At 42.8% G+C, this 21,206-nt stretch overlaps 1 protein-coding gene and 1 long non-coding RNA gene across 4 annotated transcripts in view; one reads left to right on the top strand and one right to left on the bottom strand.

The window, feature by feature from the left end:
• Positions 1-21,206, bottom strand: part of LOC308585291 (rap1 GTPase-GDP dissociation stimulator 1-like) — a 41,458-nt gene that overhangs the window by 5,374 nt on the left and 14,878 nt on the right. For all 3 annotated transcript variants that reach the window (XM_081190924.1, XM_081190925.1, XM_081190926.1), the window contains 10 exons: positions 20,784-20,909; positions 19,880-20,008; positions 19,301-19,426; positions 14,167-14,310; positions 11,927-12,058; positions 11,031-11,165; positions 7,288-7,413; positions 2,164-2,303; positions 1,319-1,445; positions 493-621 (listed from right to left, as the gene is read on the bottom strand). In XM_081190924.1, coding sequence (XP_081047050.1) covers positions 493-621; positions 1,319-1,445; positions 2,164-2,303; positions 7,288-7,413; positions 11,031-11,165; positions 11,927-12,058; positions 14,167-14,310; positions 19,301-19,426; positions 19,880-20,008; positions 20,784-20,909 — 1,314 coding nt within the window. The remainder of the gene's footprint in view (positions 1-492; positions 622-1,318; positions 1,446-2,163; positions 2,304-7,287; positions 7,414-11,030; positions 11,166-11,926; positions 12,059-14,166; positions 14,311-19,300; positions 19,427-19,879; positions 20,009-20,783; positions 20,910-21,206) is intronic.
• Positions 1,420-2,970, top strand: LOC308585319. The gene is made up of 2 exons (XR_014007254.1): positions 1,420-1,687; positions 2,697-2,970. It is a non-coding gene; the product is annotated as an uncharacterized lncRNA (long non-coding RNA).

Below are 21,206 nucleotides of genomic sequence, written 5' to 3'. Positions count from 1 at the left end.
TTTCCCACCAAAGCCAATGAAAGATGCAATTAAACGGAGAACCTCTGCTTCGTAATGGTGACGTAGGAGGGTTTTTGGCAGGGGGAGTGCTGTTGCACTCACGCCTCCCTGCCTCCCACATGCGATGCTGGAGCAAGAGCCAGGTACCAAGACGAACTGCGAGTGAAGCCCATTGCCCCTGTCCCTGGGGGGAATTTGCAAGGATGATTTACCCTCTGTCATCTTTGTTTGCCAATGATTCCCCGCTGTCGTGGGGGCTGCGTCCATTAAGGCAGGCGTGACCGGAAGCCATATTTAGCTGAATCGTTACACATTTTACGATCTTAATTTACTTTGTGTGGATTTTGAGCATATTGAAAACCAACTTGGGGCAGAGAGATGATTGTTACCCCACACATGCATGCTGTGCTGTGGCTGCAAATTTCCTAGTATAAAATGCTCTCGCGTCATGCAGTGACAAATTCTGATTCATACTTATTGGGCTCAAATTACCTGAATTCAGGAGGCTACACAACAGACCTATTGAATTATATTTCACCTCTGGGCCTGTGCTTTCATCTTGGAGAAGTTTATGTATGTTCTGAACAAGCTTGGCCTCTTTAAATGTGTCTTTGATGATTTCTGCAAAGGAGATAGATGTTTAAGTTAATAATTGAAATTATTTCCCCCCTCAAACAATTTCTACAAATAAAGATCCCTAGCTGCCTGTAGACATGATTCCCTCACCCCCCCAAAAAAAACCCCTAATATACAAATAGGCTAGTTTTGAATTTCCTGTATTTGTTAAAACAGACTGCTCCTTTTCAAAGTTTTCACATCAGAAACATCCATAGATGTTTATGACTAATGCTTGTTGGAGCTTTGTTCTTCGAGCCCTGGGAAATCAAAAATCACTTAAGCTCCACAGGGACCAGCCCCCTGTTCTATAGGATTCATTTCTGTGTTTCTCTGTCGTCATATAAATTTCCTCTTCCTCCCATTACACCTTGACAATGAAGCTAAGCATGTCCTGTAAACAGCTCAGGCCACAGTAAGTAGCTCACCTCACTAACTTGAATCTTGCTGCTCAGCCTTTCTCTGCTCTTTGGCCTTGCTTGCCAGATCAGCTTCCTAGTATCCTCTGCTTGCTCGGATTTCCACCCAGAAATTCTGGGCGGCATCAGCTCCTCCGAGAAGTGTCAAAAGGAAGTGGATAAAGTATCCAACAGCTTTATCTATTAAAGCCTGGGTAAGTGAATCAGGCTCTTTTGAATGGCCCAATTTTTTTGAATGAATGCCCACTTAAAGAACAACATCTAGGAAATAAATGCTTGAATACCTAAATTGACCGCAGAAGCTATCGCCAAGGCAATCAGTGCTTCATTCTGCATTATGGCATGTTCACTGGTTGCCATAGAAACCAGGTGCTTCATTGCCTGGGCCTCTTGAATGGCTTTGACAACTTCCTGCTTACAAAACAACAAGAGATTGCTGAAGTCTGTGGTGATCCAGGATTTTGTTTTGGGGGAGGGGGGGTAATTAGGAACAGAAGTGGTTATGGATAACACTTGAATAATAGACTCCATGGCAGCTCGCAAATTGATGAGAATTTTGTCTTTGTACATGAAAGAAGCTTAGTTGCCCCTCCCCACCAAATGTTTGGAGATGAAAGTCTCTTCTGAAGTAGCTATATTCAACTGAACATCATGTAAGTTCATTTGCCGCGACTGGAGAGCACTGTTCTGATTTCTTCTTAATAATTGCTGTGATTCTTGTGTACAATATATAAATCTATTTCATTGCCTGAGAACAGCGGGCGTGAAAATAGCATTGGCCAGTGGTTCCCAATTAGCTAATTACTGAGGACCGCCTATTTTTCAAAAGCCAAGCTATGTACCCTCTACTTTTGAAAATTTTGATAACTCTATGGTAGTTAACTCTGCAAAGCAATTTTTTGAATTTGTCCTCTTATAAAATAGGGGGGGGGAGTGTCAAAAGCAGTTAGTCCAGATGAGTTTCTGGGGGCACTGCCAGTTGTTGAGAATATGTTGTGCAAACATGCTCCCAGAACCTGTTTCATCAAAAGCAGCATAGAAGCTGTGCTGCAACTCTCACTTTCAAAGTGGAATACAAAACACAAATTGTTGAGACTTGAAAATGGATCAAACCCAACGCCTTTCGTACCTGAGAACAACTGTGACGCAAAAGTGATGCAAGCAGTCGGTTTGCTTCTCCACAGACTCCAGCGTGGTCGTTTGAATCGCACCATTGCACCAGTCTGTTGAGCAACACCGGATTCTGGCCCAGTTCTTCTGCTGCCTCAGCTGAAAGACAAAGATTGGAGCAATATTGTGCGAAGTCTACAGTGAAGCAGCCAGCAATTCTCCCCTCTGTCCCTTTTACTTTAATTGTCAACTGCAGGTGGAGTACGCCTGGGTGAATAAAGCCTTTATTTGTTTCTGAGTTATACATATTTACCACTTGGTGCCAGCATCATCAAATGTGATGGTTTTGAGTTTGTGGGTGGGCCATCACAGTTCAAGCACAACAGGCAGAACTTGCATATAATCTCAAATAAAACATTTTTTAATGGGGGGAAATGTGCATTCAGGAAAGGAAGATGTGGCAGGATTTTTTGTTAGGACTCTAACAAGCCAATCATAGTTATACAACAGAGGTTAATTCGATCACTTGAATTGTCTCTTGTCTTTCTCAAGGTATTGTATTGGAGAGGTGCTGGAGTTTGACAAAGATCCATCTCTGGACTGTGATATTCACAAATGAAAATAAATTGTTTGACATTGCAGTCATTAAGGGATAAACGTACACATGTGACCCAAACCCTGAAGACTCGGCTGAATGCAGGAACAATAATACTCTATTGGATAAAGTATTCTGTGTGAGACAAAATGCAACTTCTGTCTGTGGAATTGTATCTGACAGCCCATTCACACACCCCTAACCTAATAAATCTGCATGCGTAAATTGGCACTAGTTTTAGGAAATATACGGTGACAATTGTCTCAAAAGAAATTTCATGTGCACATGTAATGGGCGGCTCAGTTGTGGAGAGGTGCGAATATGAGAACTGCTGTTGGTAAACAACCCCTTTTCTGTGTTGGTGCTGCTGAAAAACGATTAACACCGAGGGTTCAGATATCTATAATTAAAAATGGGAACCTGCCGTTCTAAATTCTGCAGGCATCAACACACCCGGTGATTGTCACGGTAATGAATTTACACTAGATAATGCAATCAACTAATTTAGCAGGGACTGGTTAGAAGACACATGTTCACGGTAGTGTATTGTGCTGAGTTAATTAAGGTCAATGTTGGCTCGTGGGTAAATAGAACAGACGGCAATTAAGGTGGGAGGCTTCTGAGTTCTCTGCCATGGAAGGGTACATCTTAGCAGGAAGTTGGGGTTTTCTTGTATTTGTTAGGTACAGTAACATATGAGCTTGAGGGTCTGTGTGCCAAAATTCTCTCATCCCAGGAGCCAGCAAGTGTTAAAAGCTAATCAAGCCGCCTAATTCTAATAGCCAAGATAACTTCCTGGTGAGGTGATGGGGGATTAAGGGGCTCAGTGAAGACAGCAAATGGGTGGGGGCCCTCCCTCAACAGAAAGCTAGAGAGCAAAGTTTGGCAGTGATGTGACCTGGAAGTAAAGCAGCAAGCCGGAGAGTCAGAGCAATGCTTGAGTTCAGTTTGAATCCAAAGAAGAAACAACACCCTTTTGGGGTGTTAATGCTGGGAACCCCTCCTTCATAGGCTCAGGTTGTGTTGCAATGGGACAGTACAGTCAGCAGAGCATGAGACTCTTAATCTCTTTTTTTTAAAAAATGATATTTATTACTTTTTCAACATTTTCAACACAACACTACAAACAAAAAAGAAAAGAGAAAAAACAATACAAATACAATACAAAAACGCTACATGGACTAACACAACAAAGCAAAAACAAACAAAAACAATTTTAAAACACCTCAAACATTTTCAATGTCTTATATTTCATTCACTTATTTCCAGCGACCTCCTCACACCTCCCTTTTTGTATTCCACTTCTATTAATTGTTTCAGCAATTCCTTTCCATCTTACTCTGTTTTCTATCCTATAATTATCTTAACACATTCTTGCCTTATTTTTCCTTTAATTTTCTATTAATCTATTTATACTTAATTCCTTATGACATTTCTACTAAAGCCATATAACTTCATTCCAACATTTTCCTAACATTCTTTAATTTTACAATATTTCTATAAATAGTCTTTAAGCTTTTTCCAATCTTCTTCCACTGACTCTTCTCCCTGGTCTCAGATCTTGCCAGTCATTTCCGCCAATTCCATATAGTCCATCAACTTCGTCTGCCATTGTCCAACACTTCAGTGCTTTCAAGAAGCAGCCATTCTTTCAACCAGCAAAAAGCAGATGATTCACAACGAAATTTAAAGGTCTGGCAGGGCAGGTCCACCTCCTTCTTTGGCATCCATCAATATCTTAAGTTTTACTCGAGGCTTCCTGCCCTGCCAAACAACTCTAGAAACATCCCTCTGCCACCTCCTGAAACAAACCATCCCATCCAAAGCTTGCAATGTTTGAAACAAAAGCAACATCCCCAGCAACACAGCAGCCCTCATCCCCACCACAGTAACTCAGCCCAACAGTAACAACTTCTGATTTGTCCATATTTCCAAATCCCCTTTCTCTTCAATCCAACATCCTTCACAGTTATCCTTCAACAGATTCACATTTTTGGTGGTCATACTAAATACCTCTGTTTCTCAACCGATGTTAGTCCTGTCGCCTCCTGAAACTCTGTCAAGCTTTCCTTTTCCAGTTCAGATAGGACTCTGGTCCTCAAATTCATCTGTTCTTCTTTAAGTTCAATCATAACGAATGTCAGCTTATGTTCATCAGGTTGTCTTTGTATGGATGGGACTCTCCTCTCCAGTTGTATTGCTTTAGATTCAGCAGCAAGGGTTTTTCCCCTGACTTCATCTGCAGTTTGCCGTATCAGAGTAGATTCCTGTGTCAGTTTCTGGGTGGTTTCTGAATTGGTATTCACCTTTTGTCCCAAGTTATTTAAACTTTCTACGATTAAGTCAATTTCAATATTTGCAGCATCAATTTTCACATTTATCACGTCTGTTTTCTTGTGAAGTTGTTCCAGCGAATCGTTTATTTTCAATAATGCAGCCACTAAGGCCTCTTCTGTCAACATCCTGTCTGTTTTTTCCTTTCCATTTGCCATAACACTTAAGAGATTCAAGGTCAATTCCAAAGTCTCACACTTTTTTATCTTGCAGCTGGAAATTCCCCTAGCCCAGCTCCTGCAAAGTAACCAATTTCAAAAGCTTCCATTAGGGGAAAACAGTTTCTATTTGTATCGGCCAGTATGTCCCCTTTTAAACACAGTTTCAATAATTCAAAGTTAGTTTCAATTTTCAGTTACTTTCCTCCTTTTTTTGAAAACAACCAGAGACAGTAGAAACAATGTATTCTCTTGTTTAGCTACCTGTCAATGAACGTTCTAAACGCTGTCAATGGACGTTCCAAAAAACATCAATCCTGCTAGCAGCCCGTTTCCAGGGTCAGAGCGGCGGTATTTTAACTCTCTTAACTCTCTCCTACAGGCATATTCAGTCCACCACTCTCCCCCCTTCTCCTGTCTCCCAAAAGGGGGGGGGTTAGTTCTTTACCAATGGAACTTTAGTCTTTTACAAAAGGCTTTCCAAGACTTTAGCTTGCAGCCTCCTTGCTTCAGTTTATCTACAAAAGGGGGAGGCGGACTTCCTGTATTGAACCTCCCCGTTTCGATGCCAGATTAAACGTTTAAAAATCCAATTCTTCCCAATTCAGCTCTACTCACGGGTAATTACTTTAGAGTCAAATTGTCCACAGGAAAAAGTCAGTGCTCTCCGACAACAGCTATGCGGCTTCGCTCCGTGGAAGAAGCAGACGATTCGAAGCACCGCGCCACTCACCCCACATCGCTCCGGATCCCTGAAACCGGGTTTCCCTGCGAGTAGGGGAGGCGCAAAAGGTGCCCACCGAATCCCACGTTCACAGGCTTCTCCCGCCTCTGATTTTTACGGGTCTCCGCCTTCGCCGTGGCGGTACAGACCCAAATTCCCACGGGGCAAATTCCTCCCAATCAGAGGAATTCCGCCATTGCTGGAGGCACCAACCCGGAAGTCCGAGACTCTTAATCTCAGAGTTGTGCGTTCGAGCCCCATGTTGGGCAAAAGATTTCTGCATTGGTTTGTCTATCCTTTCCGTTTCCAGAATAGCACTTTCCTTTCAGGAATCCCATTGGTTCTGCCTGGCCTGAGCACACCAATACTTCTGGGTGAGGGTGAACCTCTGCCTGGACAAGAGCCAAATACTGCCACTGTTGGTTGTTCTAGATGTCTTCAAAGCACTTCCATAACCCAGCATTCTTGCTTGTCCTTGGCCACAGTTTTGATGGAGGTTGAAGGCAGCTCTTCATGGGAGTGGGCTATTTGTGGGATCCGGGGAGAACATAGGCTCTTGGGTTCTCCTGTGTGAGGTGTAGGAGGGCATCTGGTTAAGGGAAATGGCCTGCTCATAATGGAACACACACACAATGTAGTGTCGGAATCTGTATTACGACGGAGCTGATAAAGCTCATCTTCCGGAATTGCCCTCCGACGTGATTAACAACCTGAGCCTTTGATGAGGCTCCAGGCACATTCCCATTCAGCAGAGAATCAAAGCACACAGGGAAGTGATGAGATTTATGGCTACATCACTATGAGTTTTATTACTAAGCTACGCAGACAGAAAACACATCCTCTCTCTGTGAAAGGCAGAGAGCAACTGAAACAAACAAAGGAACAGGAAACCAATAACGTCACGTTCGTCTCTCATCTCCTGTGAGACTTCCAACAGTATGGAATGTGTGGAATGCAAAACAGAGTCTTGTGACTCCAAAGCACTGCACAGTGGCAAACAGAAACTAACATGTAGATGTGAGCCTTTATGGAGCCACCCCCTTGCAGCCTACTTCCAAACACTTGTCCTTGGAATGTAGCCCTCAAACTGCACTCTCCTTTCCATTGAATTGGTTGTGTATCATACAGCTTAGCACCTTGACAGATATCACATTCATTGACTATTTTAAAATCTGCATTCAAAAAGGCCTTTCTGTCATTGGTCTGATGCTCTGAACTCGATCTAACCACACCAATAGGAACACTTTCCTGATTATCGCATAACAATGGTTCCCATGTTTGCTATGCAGTCCTAAAGAGGGACTAGCTTGAAAGCCCTTGATATTCTCCTACCTTGACCGTCCATCAACATTCGTAGTGTCCCAAGAAGCTTAAACTGAACAGGAGGCATCTCCGACCTCAAAAGCATCTGGATACGTTGGCCAACCCCTTCATCCAACATCTGAACTTTGTTAGCCACTGGGAAATGGGTCAAAATGATCAGAATTACAATTGGTGATCTGGATCTCAATATCTGAATGACAAGTTGCCGCTAAGCTACTAAAGGCCACAGAATGTATAGTCAGTGCATGACAAAAATCAAGGTGTGCAGCAGCTCTTTGAACAAAATGTTTTGGATTGCCTGCTAAAACATCCTATTTAGATCTAGATTTCATTAACACCAATATTTCAAAATATTTGTATCAACAAGGTAGTATGGACTTCATTTAGAAAACATGTGACTTCAAAAACAGAAAACATTCTAAACAGTTGTTCAGCAACCCATTGTGGTTTCATTTGATCCGCACACTGACTTTTTATTAGCCCAAATTAAAGGGGAATAGGAATTCAGTATTCTAATACCAAATGAACAAATCCAGCATGAATCCAGCATTTTGGAGGAGCTGCAGTGACAGCTCTGCTCTTATGGACAAGTCCAGAAACCTCCCTAATCAAGAGGGGGCAAGGACAGAAAAATACAATTAATTATAATTAAACTGATTAATTCTCTGAATAAAGCTCCAAATGACAGACCTGTGGCATGTGCCACAAATTACAGCTTCAAGTGGGCCCAATTCAGATCAAGACCATGAAACAGAAGGAGGGGAGGTTGACTGTTTTTCCAATGTCATTTTCCTGATGAAAACCCTCCACCCAGCAGCTATTTGTCTCTTTTGGAAAATCGGATATATCTGCTGATACATATTTCCATTTTAGGAGGAAACTTGTTTTTGGTTTTGGATAGATTAAGTGACTTTGAATTAAAAACAACCCCCCACAACAAATGCTCTCCGTGCAACCTGAAGCAAAAAGCAAACAAACCCAATATTTTAAACCTTTGCATTCATTATTTTGGTTTGCATGTGTTTCCCAACACTTGTGCAAGAGTGCTATGTGCATGTTGATATGTTTAGGGAAGGGTGCAAAAAGTCGCCAGCTGCCACTGCAGATATAGAGACAATGATGTCTGGTCAAAAGTTTAACTACTCTTAACGATACAGAACCTATAGGTGGTTTGACAACTTGTACCTAAAGACTACTGAGAAAGATAGATTGGGAAATATCCCAGTGGTCATAATCTTTCCTTCAAGATCAAAATACACTGCACCTGGACTGGCAGAATCCGAGACCAGGGAGAAGAGTCGGTGGAAGAAGATTGGAGGAAATTTAAAACTTATTTACAGAAATATTGTAAAATTTTTGAATGCTGATGACATTGAAATGAATTGAAGGGGTTCTAGCAACAAGGTAAAATGTAAGATGGGATTGATAATAGATAAACTAATAGGATATGAATTTGCTGAACCAATTCTTAAAAGGGATACAAAAAAGGGAGGCGTGAGGAAGTCAGGAAAATAAGTTAACTAAAGATGAGAAATCAAAAAAGAGGGAGTTTTGTTTTCTTTTATATGTGTTTCTTCTTCTTCTTTTTTGTGTTTAATGTTTGTATTTTTGTATTTTGTAATTTTGTATTTTTCTGTTTTTGTATTTTTCTGAACTTTTCTATTGATAAAACTTAATAAAATATTAATGGAAAAAAACAACAAAATACACTGCACCTGGTAGGATATTTACATATCCCTCCATTTTTGAACATGTTTTTCTGCCCCCAACTCCCCACACCAGGCTCCTTGAGTGAAGCAATTCCGGGTAATCATTAAGAGCAAACCTCCCTGGGAAGAGAAGTATCCAACCTACCAAGCAATTTCCGGACAGTCTGCGTGCTTTCTTCCTTCCTAGCCTAGGGCAAGTGCAGCGGGCAGGCATCCCTTGCTGGCAACTTTAGAGTGCTGGGAATCTGACGGCTAATTAACTTGTTTGTAATTTCCTTGGGCTCCGCTAGCAGAAAGTTCAGACTGTAGGCCCTCGAGTGTGGAATGATTTTCAAAGAGAGCTCCCTGGGCAGGACTCTGAGGGTTTAATCAATTAATGAGGCCCCTTGCGCCTGCCCATACATTTTTAAAAATACTGTTTCTAATTGATTTCATTTCATGTTCAACTTGACTTTTTCATCTGTGGCTGTGTTTTTGCGTATTTCTTTTTTTAAAAATAATAATAGTGATATTTTAGCAAATCAACAGGGAATACAGTTTGAGTGAAAGACCCAGATGATGTGCGCTGTATTAACAGAGACTGCTTTGGTACTGGAATGGCTCAGATGCTTAATCTCTAGGGTTCAAGCCCCACATTAGGCAAAGGATTCCTACACTGCAGGGGGTTGGGCTTGATGACCCTGATGGTCTCTTCCAACTCTACAATTCTATGATTTTAAGGAAGGATGGGGTTGAAACCAACTGGGTGGGAAAAGGGTTGCTTTTTCTTACATGTTTTTCTCATCAAAGCAAACCACGTCTGGTACGTTGGGGTTTTCTTCTCAGCTGTCACTATTTTATGGGAGGGATTCAATTGTATACTAGCAAATTTGGCTTTGCACAACTAAAGTGGATAAAAGCTCTCTGCTGCAACAAACCGTTTTTTAAATAAAAGGATGTTGCAGTAAGAAAACTGGTGGGGAAATGGACTAAAAGTTGTGGGGTAACAATTGATGGGAAGCTGTATAACCTCTGTACAAAAAAAATAAATGGAATTAATGCTTAACAAACAATGGAGAGCATAGAAACTCTGTGCAAACTCCGGATGAATGCTCAATAAACAGGTTGTTTAGAAGTGACCACCTCCAGACAGTGAGGAAAACCAAATGTAACTAAAGAAAAATGGATGGGCACTGTGCCAAATAAGATTGTTACCCCAAAAAGCCTATTTTTAGACCAATATTTTCTTGAGCAAAATATCACACCCTCCAACATTTTAAAGATAAAAGGGGACATTTGTATGTATTCTAGCAATCACCACCTTTGCTCCTTTTGCTGCTATTGAACACTGTTGAGAGTTCTTCTCTGCCCAGTTTGCCTTCATTACAGGAATCACATCCCATTGAAACGTAAAGGATTCTCAGGTTCTCATTGTATATATTACAGAATAGCTGCAATTAATGCACCCTATCTAAGCTAAAGAAACACAGGAAGCTGCCCGTTCATCCATCTAACCTGGTATTGTCTATTCTCAGTTGGCTGTGTTTCTTTAGGGTTCTAGGGAAACATTCCCCCCACCACCACCTGATACCAGATTCTTTTATCTGGAGATGCCCATATTTATATTGAATATGTGATAGACTATGGGACTACAGTCTTCCTCCGTTGCAGGTTATGAGTTCTCAATGGAAGAAAGTATTGTATTTGCATTTGTGTCCATTGATGTGCATTTACACGTACAGTATGTGTGCTGATATCAATATGCCACCCCACCGACCCCTGAGATTTATCATCTACATGCCAGTGAGGTGGTGGTGGGTGGCTGAATCTGAAGCACTCCAGTGCACGTATGTTTACAGAGAAAACTATTTTCAAGGCATTCTCAACATCTCTCACCAAAGATAACAGATAGACAGAGTTTTACAAGGATCAGAGTCCAGGAAATAGGGAGTCCCACTCTCACACATTCCACTTCTCTCTTCCACTTCTGCCCTTCGGCATGACTTTAATTTTAATTTTGTAGTTGTTCAGTTAGATAATTTGTGGTGCGGCTTTTTGTGGTACCTGGTATAGCAAGGTTTCGGAGAGCACTCAGGGCAGCATGTTGAACAGAGACATCTCCACTTTCCACATGTTGCTCCAAAAGGTCCAGAAGTTGATGTACGATTCCCAGCTGCACCATCCGCACACAGTTGCTGTCTTGAAGAAGCAGAGGGAAGAAAGCTGATAATATAAACTTCTGACTTTATTATTATTATTATTATTATTATTAAGTTTGTATACCACCCTATTCCCATGGATCTTAAGGCAGTTCACAATGTGAAATTACTACACCCCCCTATATATAAACACAAAACGCATAATAAAAACAAAAACATCAAAATAAGATTTTAATGACAATACTTCATATAGGACAACAGTAAAGCTGTAGATCAGTTCTGGTAACCCTTTCTCCTTTTTAAACCTTCCAGAGGTACCTGGAACATTTGCCAAAAGCATGATTTGTGGCAAAATTTCAACAGCAAAGAGGAAGATCTTATTATTATTGCGCTCTCTCTCTCTCTCTCTCTCTCTCTCTCTCTCTCTCTCTCTCTCTCTCTGTGTGTGTGTTAAACCTGAATTTTGACCAATAGATTTTTAATTCAGTAATGTTCATGCAAAAAGCTGGAGAGCTGATGTGGTTGCAGAAGCAGTAGCTTAAATGTCGACAGCATATAATAATAAGAGAAGTTGCATGCCATCATTTGCAAGCACAAAACACCCAATGGATTTGTCTGTTGCGCTATGCTAAAAACGGAAGCTTCTGCTAGCAGAATGTTGTGCGAGCAGGCTGCCACGAGTGGATATCGCCGAATGAATTATTGCTTTTATTGATCTTAAGAAAAGCATCCTGGGAACTTTTTTGGGCTGAGCAGCAGGATAAAATGCGTCCAATAAATAAAGTATAAAGGTATGTTTACCATTCCTGGCAAAGTTAGCAATGGCCAGAGCCCCCGTCAGCTGTAACTGGGTGTGCTTGGATGCAAGCCATGTTCCAACACTCTGGTAGATAACACCATTCCCTTCTGCAAACAGCTGCTGCATGGATTCATCTGTAGTACAACAAGCAGAGAGTTACTGATTGGATTATTATAGCTTTGTTTACTGCTGTGAAGAGAAGCACCTCTCTATGGGCTTTTCTGTATAGCCTGGTAGCTGATGTCTCTTGTGAATAGTTACTGGAAGTCAGGTGATGTTAGGGTGGCGGCTAACACATCACCACAAACAAGGAAATACATAATAATAAAAAGAGAACAAATATTTGCATATGTTGTTTTCTATGTATGGATTCAAATAATGATAAACATAATTTAAATAGAATTACAATGCTTCTCAACATAGCAGGGAAGACAGCAGAGGTGGGAAAGTTGACACCTAAGAGCTGCAATGTGGCGGTTGCCCTAATTTTATGTGTGGTGGAGAGCCCAGGGGGAGAGAATGGGAGCTGAGAAATGAGGAGAAACAAAACAGATGGAAGGAGGAGAAGGAAAACCCTCTGCAAGTGATCCCTTCACTGTCCTTTCTTTGGCAGACCACTGGGGGAAGAGGAAGAGGAGGGAGGAAAAAAGAGAGAAGAGGTGGACTGCCCATTTTGGTCTCTGGCCATGCTCACTGCTAGGCCCAGCTACCACTACCACCCAACCACTGAGAGATTATTCTCAAGAAAAAGCAGACCTCAAGAGAAAAACAGGTCCACCACCCCTTATGTGAGAGGAGGTATCTTCATGCTGCCACCAAAATATTCAGCATGATATCTGACGTTTTCCTTCATCACATGGAAATGTGTTTGTTAGCACTAGTTGCTGCAGCAAAGATAGTCCATAATCTCTCCAGGTGGACAACTAACACGATGTTGCGCATGTTACAGTGGTGGACTGTGGTTCTTCCAGTTTGGTCTGAGCGGTGGCTCAGTCTTGCAAGTGGCACAGAAATGGCATTAAGAAACCCAGTAAAGAGAGAGATGAATCTCTGAAGAAGGTTGATCCCAAGTTCCTGTGGAACATGCGTTTTGCAAAGCAACCCAAGGGCTGAAGAAAATGCAGGCCAATAATGCTAAGAATGCGAAACCACCAGCTTGCCTCCAGATGGCAAAAGGGACTGGGCTTGCAGTTGTTTTCTTCTCTTTTCACTCAAGGCATTTTGTAGAAATAAAACTGAATATAACATGTGGTGGGAAAACAACAACTACAATGGACTGTGGAGAAGCCAGAATTGGTTTCAACTTCCTCCATATGCTGAAGTTAAGACACAGCTCACTCCCGAGTTAATGTAAGTGACCAAAAATCAACAATAAGAAAAACAAAAACAACCCCAACCTGCCTAATTCATTAACATAAGTGACTTGTTGTCCTCACTATCCCCACCAGTAAATATTAAGTGAATAACTGGATAATTAATTGGATGCTTATTTTACACAGATTGCTTTCTGTCTGTAGTAATTACTACAATTTTGTAACCATAAAAAGAATTAACTGTAATTCCCAAGTGTTTATATTTGAAACAGATGCCAAGACTCCTCTCTTTATCTAGTTAGATGAAACAATAAGAAGCAGAAATGATTTTTTTCTTCTGATAAAATTACCCTTGTCAGATTAGTTAAGTTTAACCTACTGCAGATAAGCTAAAAGCAAACTTATATAGACTTGAGGTCAGGTATTACAAAAGGCCCCAGTAATTTCATCTCACTCCCCTGGAGGGATGGGAAACCTGCAGCGTCCAAGATATTACTGTGTTCTGACTCCCATTAGCCCTAGCCAGCAAGGCCAATGGTCGAGGTTGATGGGAGTTGTGGTCCAACAGCATCTTGAGGGCCACAGGTTCTACACCCAGCCACACAGAATGTCGGAGATGCTGACTCAATCATCCTCCTGCAACCTTTAGCCAACAGCTAGCTGACTAGCCCTTAAATGCCCGAGGCGAACTTGTATATACGCAGGGGCTAACACTAGCATTACAATCATACTACAAGGGTATCATTCCTTTTTGTTTCCGTTTTTTAAAAAGCCATCTGTGGTGGAAAATTCCCCCCAGGAATCTGGAAACGGCAGACCGCAGCTGCGTCTGTAGCAAGGAAAAGGAAGCACTGAAGCAGATGGCCCTCCTGCAGCTGTTCTTGTTTTGTGCATCTGGACTCGCTCTCCCTGGGCTCGCTCAGTCTTACCTCCAAGTAGCAATGACACAATCAGATCCGACGCAGCCTTCAAGCTGCACACATCTTCTGGCTTGGAACTGTCTTGCAGCCTCTGCAGGATCTCAACTATGGCTTCCTGAATACCAGCTTCAACCAACTGAGATTTTAGGGCATCTGCGGAAGTCATGATAAACAAACATGTTTAAAGCTTCTTGCCAAGTGTTGGTAACCGCAGACAAATGAGGGCTCATTCTCACACTATGATTTACATCTCATCCTAATAACATGCTGGTGCATGAGCTTACCCAGGGTTTGTGTTTCCTTTTGGAAATGAGGCACAGCAGAGACCATGGTGTCTTTATGGCATATGGTTTATTTACAAATGTATACAACTTGAACAATGGAGGGGTTCGTAGCATTAACACCCCAAAAGGGTTTTGTTTCTCGCAAAGACATCCTTGAATTCAAACAGAAATCAAACACTGTGCTCCAACTCTTTCCAGTTTGCTGCTTTACTTCTAGGTCCCTTCCCTGCAAACTCTGCTCTAAACTCTGGCTTTTGTCCTTCTCACTAACCATAGGCCAGAAGAATTATAGAATCATAAAATTGCAGAAGCCCCCCCCCTCACACAGAGCTCCTTTCCTTTTTTCCCCTTAATGGCTCACCTCCCCAAGTGATCACCTCATAAGGAAGCTAGCCTGGTTTATATTTTAAGACTTTCAAAATCCAAGGGTTCAGGAAGCTGGCCTGGCTTATAACATTTGTTGGATCCAGGGATTAGCAGGGCCTGGCACCCACAAACTCATAACAATATGAAGTAAGATTGTGTGAGAAGGACAAGGTCATGCTATGTGGAGGAGACCCCAATACAGGAACTTCCCATGTGATCTCTTATGACATACCTACATGTATCAATTTTATAGAACTGCCACAAATGTCCTCAAGTTTGGTGAGGACGCTGAATGCTCTCTATCAGAGATGCCTAGTGATGTCTGCCCCAAACTACAATACCCAGGGTTCCCTGGCAAGAGGGAATGACTACTAAACTAATATAATTCTGTAGCATAGATATGTTATTTAACTGGTATAGCAAGGAAAAAAGTCATAGAGAAGTTGCACCCATGCTGCTGGGATAACTTTTGTAGTGTGTCTGTTACTCAACCAAAAAAAGATTCATCGGTTAGAAGGGTCAATATAACACATCTTAAAAACCTGTCACCACACTAATTTTGCCTCTCCTGCCTCTACTTTGCTGACAAAGGTCTATTAATAAAGGAGTACATTTGCAGTTCCCAGGAACACCTACTGAAATGGAAAAAGAGAGCATCCGAGTTGTTTGCAAACTAGTCTAGAAGCTCTTGGGGTGCTTGAAAGCCAAATTTTCTGCTAATTCAATCAAGACTTCGCATCACTTAGCACTTGTTTGCTGAAGAGAGCCCAGGACTCTTATGCCATCTTTCCAATTAGCATCAAAATGCTGCCTTCTTGAGTGAAGCACCCCTTATTCAGAAAAGCTTGGCTTAATTTGGAATCCCTCATGTTGTAAGCTCTTGCGCCCCCTCTCTTTGAAGAGTTCTCAGAGATCATAAGGAAGTGTTGGTATACAATTACAGTCCCCTTGATTTCTTCCCTCTCCAACTCTCCAGCTTATCAGCGCCTGCCACTTCAACACCCCTCCTTTGCCTTCTGAACACTGAAACATCAGGATGCAGTTGCTCTTTGCTCAATGCCCAACTCTTCTCTCCCTCCCTCCTTCCCTCCTCCATATCTCTCATCCTCCCCCTTCCTTCTGGGACAAGCCTCCAGTAATTTACCTTGAAATTGCCTTTTGTTTTACTTTCTCAGTACAAACACATTTTCCTGGAAAAGCCCAGACCTCATTTCTCTTGCTCCCTCCCTTAGGCAGTCACTCCACTGTTTAATGCTGTGCTCTGGTGAATGTTGGTAGAAAGTGCTATTTTGGGGTCAGTTGTACTCGAGTGACAGCAGCTTGTCCTCCAATGTAACAGAGCCAGAGCCACGGAGGGAAGAGATCCCACCAACAGTGCATCTGAATTCCCCATAGCATTCATGTTCCAGGAAGGCTTATTCCCTGAACGTGACTTTCAGAAGACCAGAGATGCATGTGCCAAGCAAGTGTGGAAACAAGGGAGAGGGAACCCTAGAAGAGCAGTAGGTGGTCTCAAAGGCCTGTTCAGACAAGTGTGATTTGTGTAATAAAAACTTTGAATCTCTGTGTTCTCTTGTCAAATAACATTGGGTAGAGACTGTGCAATAAAGCAGCCAGATAAGCATTGTGAAGTCATGCACTTAGCCCATAGGCAGTCAATATGGTGCTCTCCTGATGTTGGAATTCCATCATCCCTGACCACTGGCAAATGCGAGTTGAAGCTCAACAATATATGAAGGACACCATGTTGTCTACCCCTGGTTTAGACATGGTCATATTGAATTTTATCGCGCGTCCTGTTGTCACTCCACCATCAAACAACTGATAAGGGCAGATCCATACTTAAATGACTTCCCCCATCCTGGGAAGTTTAGTTCCCTCCTCACAGAAGTACACTTCTCAGCACTCTTAACAAGCCACGACCCCCAGGATCCTTTGTGGGGAAGCTATGTGCTTTAGCTGTTCACTGGGTGCATTTTAAATGTATGACACTAAGGACACTGAGGTCCAGCTCCGAGGGCCTTCTGGCGGTTCCCTCCCTGTGAGAAGTGAAGTTGCAGGGAACCAGGCAGAGGGCCTTCTTGGTGGTGGTGCCCACCCTGTGGAACAAGCTCCCTTCAGATGTCAAGGAAATAAACAACTATATGACTTTTAGCAGACACCTGAAGGCAGCCCTGTTTAGGGAGGTTTTTAATGTTTGATGTTTTATTGTGCTTTTAATTCTGTTGGGAGCCACCCAGAGTGACTGGGGAAACCCAGTCAGATGGGCAGGGTACAAATAAATTATTATTATTATTATTATTATTATTATTATTATTATTATTATTATTATTATTATTAAGCATGGATTTCCCACAGTGCAATATCCTTCAGATCTATCTACAGTGCTGTGATGCAGTGCACATGTCCAAACTGGAACTACGTGGGCAGGATCAATTACATGAGTCTTTCCCAGCCATTCCTTCCACTGGGTGACAATTAAATGACAAGTTTGTAACTGACACTGCCCACATAGTTTTGGCACCGCCTGGCCCTGCTCCTACTCAACTGGAGGTGAAGCAAAGGTAGGTGAAGACAAGCAAAGGTGATCTGTCACCAGCAGGAGCAGATTCTCTTAGTTGCTCAGACCAATAAGCAATGTTGACCGAAAAGCTTCAGGGAGTATCACCTGGGTCACTATGACCTATTTGGAAAGCTTCCTTGCTGGTGCAGCTGGTCTGCTTGCAATTCTCTCCTTTGGCTAGAATCTTGGTGGTTCAAGAATGCCAGTTCTTGTGGTATCAATGTCTGGACAGGTATATAGAATCACAGAATTGTAGAGTGGGAAGGGACCATGAGGATCATCTAGTCCAACCCCCTGCAGGAATATTTTCCCAACATGGGGCTCAAACCCACAACCCTGAGATTTGAGACGACTACATTCTAAAGTGCCCTTTTGGTCCTCTGCATATTTGTCTTGTGTGTGACTAAAGGGGATGACTGTGTTGACAACTGTCAACCTTATTACTGTAGCTGGGTTTTTTGTTTTTGTTTTTAAACACCCCAAAATATCTTGATTGTTTTGAATACTGAGACACACTTAAAAGCAGACTGTTGGTTGAAATCAGGACAGAGTTTCCATTTAATTATGAATGAACAAGCGGAGGGAGTTGGTGGGCAGGCTAACATTTGGAATTACAGATATGAATAACTGTGACATTTCCCTTAAGTTATTTCATTAATCTAAATTTGGTTAATTGAAGTTGACCATGCTGCATTAATCAATGGCTAATGTCTACTGTGATCTCATCAAAACAAAGGCTTTGGGAGCTTTTAAAATATAATGCGAGTAACTGAGGACCTGCACTGGGTTACGCATCCAAAGATACAGGACCGCTGCGGTTTGGGTACCTGTTTCTTTTGCATCCCTCCATTATCTTCACTGTCATTGCTGCTTCACCTCACATTACGTTTTTAGTATGGCATCACATTGTACAAATATGTAACACATGTGTTAAGGCATGTATGCAACACAGATAAATGTCACAGGGAAAATCCATCTTGGCAGCCATTCCTTACAATCATTTTATTTAGTATCTGCACCTATCTCCTGCTCCCCGGTCAGGTTACAAAAATATCACAAAATAAATACCATGTACATTAAAATCATAAAATAAAATTGATGTTTTAAAACCAACATATCATGTTTTCCAGATACAATGTGTGAACCAGCCCTAAAACAGTTAAATGTACATTTTGGACTGTCTGGTGGTTGGTTTTCAAGTTTTTGCACAAGTTGACAGGGTTCTGAACAGTTCTGCTTGAAATTTGCCTTTGAATCAAAGTGCTTTCCCTCTCTCTCTGATTCAATAAACAAACAGTTAGCTTAGATCAGTGTTTCCCAAACTTTTTTGGGCAACGGCACACCTGTTTACTGAAAAAAAATCTCGCGGCACACCACCATTAAAGCCCCGCCCCGTGACGTCAGCGCGCAGCGTCACGCCGGGAGGGACGCACGAAAGTGAAAGTTTTTTCCCTCCCCCTTGCCGGGGAACCTCCAAGCTTTGGGGGTGGGAGGAGGCAGCAGAGCGAGGGACTGAGGGACGGCGGCAACTGAGGCGGCGGCGGCTGTTGTGGTGGTGGCGGCGATAGCGGGCGGAGGAGGGGGCGACGGCGGGGCTTGAGGAGCCGTCGCCGGGAGTTGCTGCTGCTGCTGTTGCTGCTGCTTCCCGGACATGCCGGCCTCCTCCTCCTCCGCTGTCTCGCGCTCCTCCCTTTTGCACGCGCTGCCCCGCCGCTCGGCACCACCACCGCGGAGCCGCCCCTGGCTCGACGCGGATCCTCGCCGCCGCCGCCTCTCACCGCCCGACTCGCCCGCCTCCCTCCCACGGCACACCAGCCAATGTCTCACGGCACAGTAGTGTGCCGCGGAACACCGGTTGGGAAACACTGGCTTAGATAACTGCATAAATGCATGTGAAACCACCCCAGGGTATCTCATCAAGATAGCTTACCATTCTCTGCTAGTGTGTGAAGAACCTCAAGGATGATTTCTACCTTCTCATGGTGGTTTGCTGCCCGTAGCTGATGCACCAAATGTTCTGCAACTCTGGTCTTGCTGAGGGCCTGTTTAGCAGTGTCTACATAAAAGATCAAATGTCTGTGAATCACTTCATCTCTATATGAAACATAAAGTTCTATCTGATTAGAAATGAGAAATCACTGTGTTGATTCTGCAATGTGCCTTCTTGAAATGTTACCTGTTGTGTGGACTCCAGGTCAACAAGAGAAAAAAGGTCAACCCCTCATTTAAAGCTTTAGAGATGAAGGGGAGAAAGGTTATTTTATGGAGGCTATAGCTACTGTTGAAACATTTTGTATAGAGTGCAAGTGGGTGACTGACTACATCACATTGTGTGCTGCCATGTTGACAACAGAATCCCTTCTTTGGCTCCACAAACATTTTTGTTTGTTATGTCCTTGTGCTTCTTAATACATATGCAATAGAGCTGGGTGAGACTTAAGGCCAAGGCCCTTTTCAGGTGAGACAAAAGCATAATACAACCATAAGCAAATTGCAGTGCAGGATTCACCTATATCTGCAAGGTTGGATAAGGCCAGCAGGTTGACACGGACAAGAGGTTCATTATCGGGATAGTTTGACATTATCCTGACCAGTGACGTGATCACCTCTGCCCCCACCAGCTGCTCCTGAAGGTCATCTGGAAAAGACAAGTGCAAAAATTAGGAACTAGGAGCGACCTCTTTGGGGGGTTTAATACCTTCTGAGCACTCTTTTTATGACCTTTTCTCGTTACTACTGAGTGTACATGATACTGTTTGAGCTGATGTTGTGAGCTGCCTCGAGGGCCTTTCGACTAAAAAGTAAGAGGCAGGTATTTTAAAATAAATCAATCAAGGGACGAAACAGGCAACACTTAAGGGGAAAAAACATTTCCATTGAATGTAGCTAGTTTGAAAGACACAAAGATATGTGGCTCCGACAGGTAGAGTTGCTGGACTATGTGTCATGGTCCGGTTGGAGGCAAAGGAGTGGTGGGAGGCACCAGCAAAGGAAGCCCCAAGCAAATGGTCATGGGAAAAAGGCTCAGAGCCAGGGGAGTTGTGGTGGTATGATGATGAGTGGTCAGAGGGAGAAGAGGTGGTGTCGGAAGCTGAAGAAGCAACAGGGTTTCTGGGAGCAGGTCCAAGAGGCAGAGATGAGTCAGGCTGCTGAAGAAGCCAGAGGGTTTCCCCCTCCTGCTGTGACCAGCTCCTTTCAGAACATGGAGAGTAATGAAGAGGGCAGAGCAAAGAGAAACAAGACAAAGTAGCTCAGATTTCTGGGACCTTCAGTCCTCACAGCTGCCTCATTGGGAAGAGTTGCTGTGATCACCAGGCCTGAGCTACTTTGGTTTCTTTGAATAAAGAGCTTAAATCTCACAGCACCCCACCATCTCTTCTATTGATAAACGTCTTCAACACCTTTTTACTTACTGTTATCGTAGCAGATACGACCAATGGCCCTGCCAACATGAAGCAACATCTCTTGGTCTGTGCTGTCCAATAATGGGATCAGGACTGGCACCAAGCCAGCATCTATACAGTGGGTCTTCATCTCCTCTGCACAAACAGAAGACAGAGGCTATGTTCACCAAGCGTTCTGATATTGTAAGCAAGCATTGTAAAATTGAAAGAAGTGAGGTTTCAGTTAGGACTATAATGACAGTAAAGCCATTAAAACTGGGACAAATGTTCTAATTTTGGTCTCATTAACATGGCAATTCTGGAGAACGATAAACGCAAACCCACTAACACATCAGCATATTATGTTTTAAGGGGGGAAGCAGACCATACTTTTGAATTTGATTAATTTGGTGAAACTCGTGTTATGCTCATTAATAGATGCTAAGAAGTGAC

This window comes from Podarcis bocagei, assembly GCF_964188305.1.
Source record: "Podarcis bocagei genome assembly, chromosome: 4".
Taxonomy (NCBI): Eukaryota; Metazoa; Chordata; class Lepidosauria; order Squamata; family Lacertidae; genus Podarcis; species Podarcis bocagei.
Note: the sequence above shows the minus strand (reverse complement) of the source record. Positions and strands in the feature narration are given on the sequence as shown.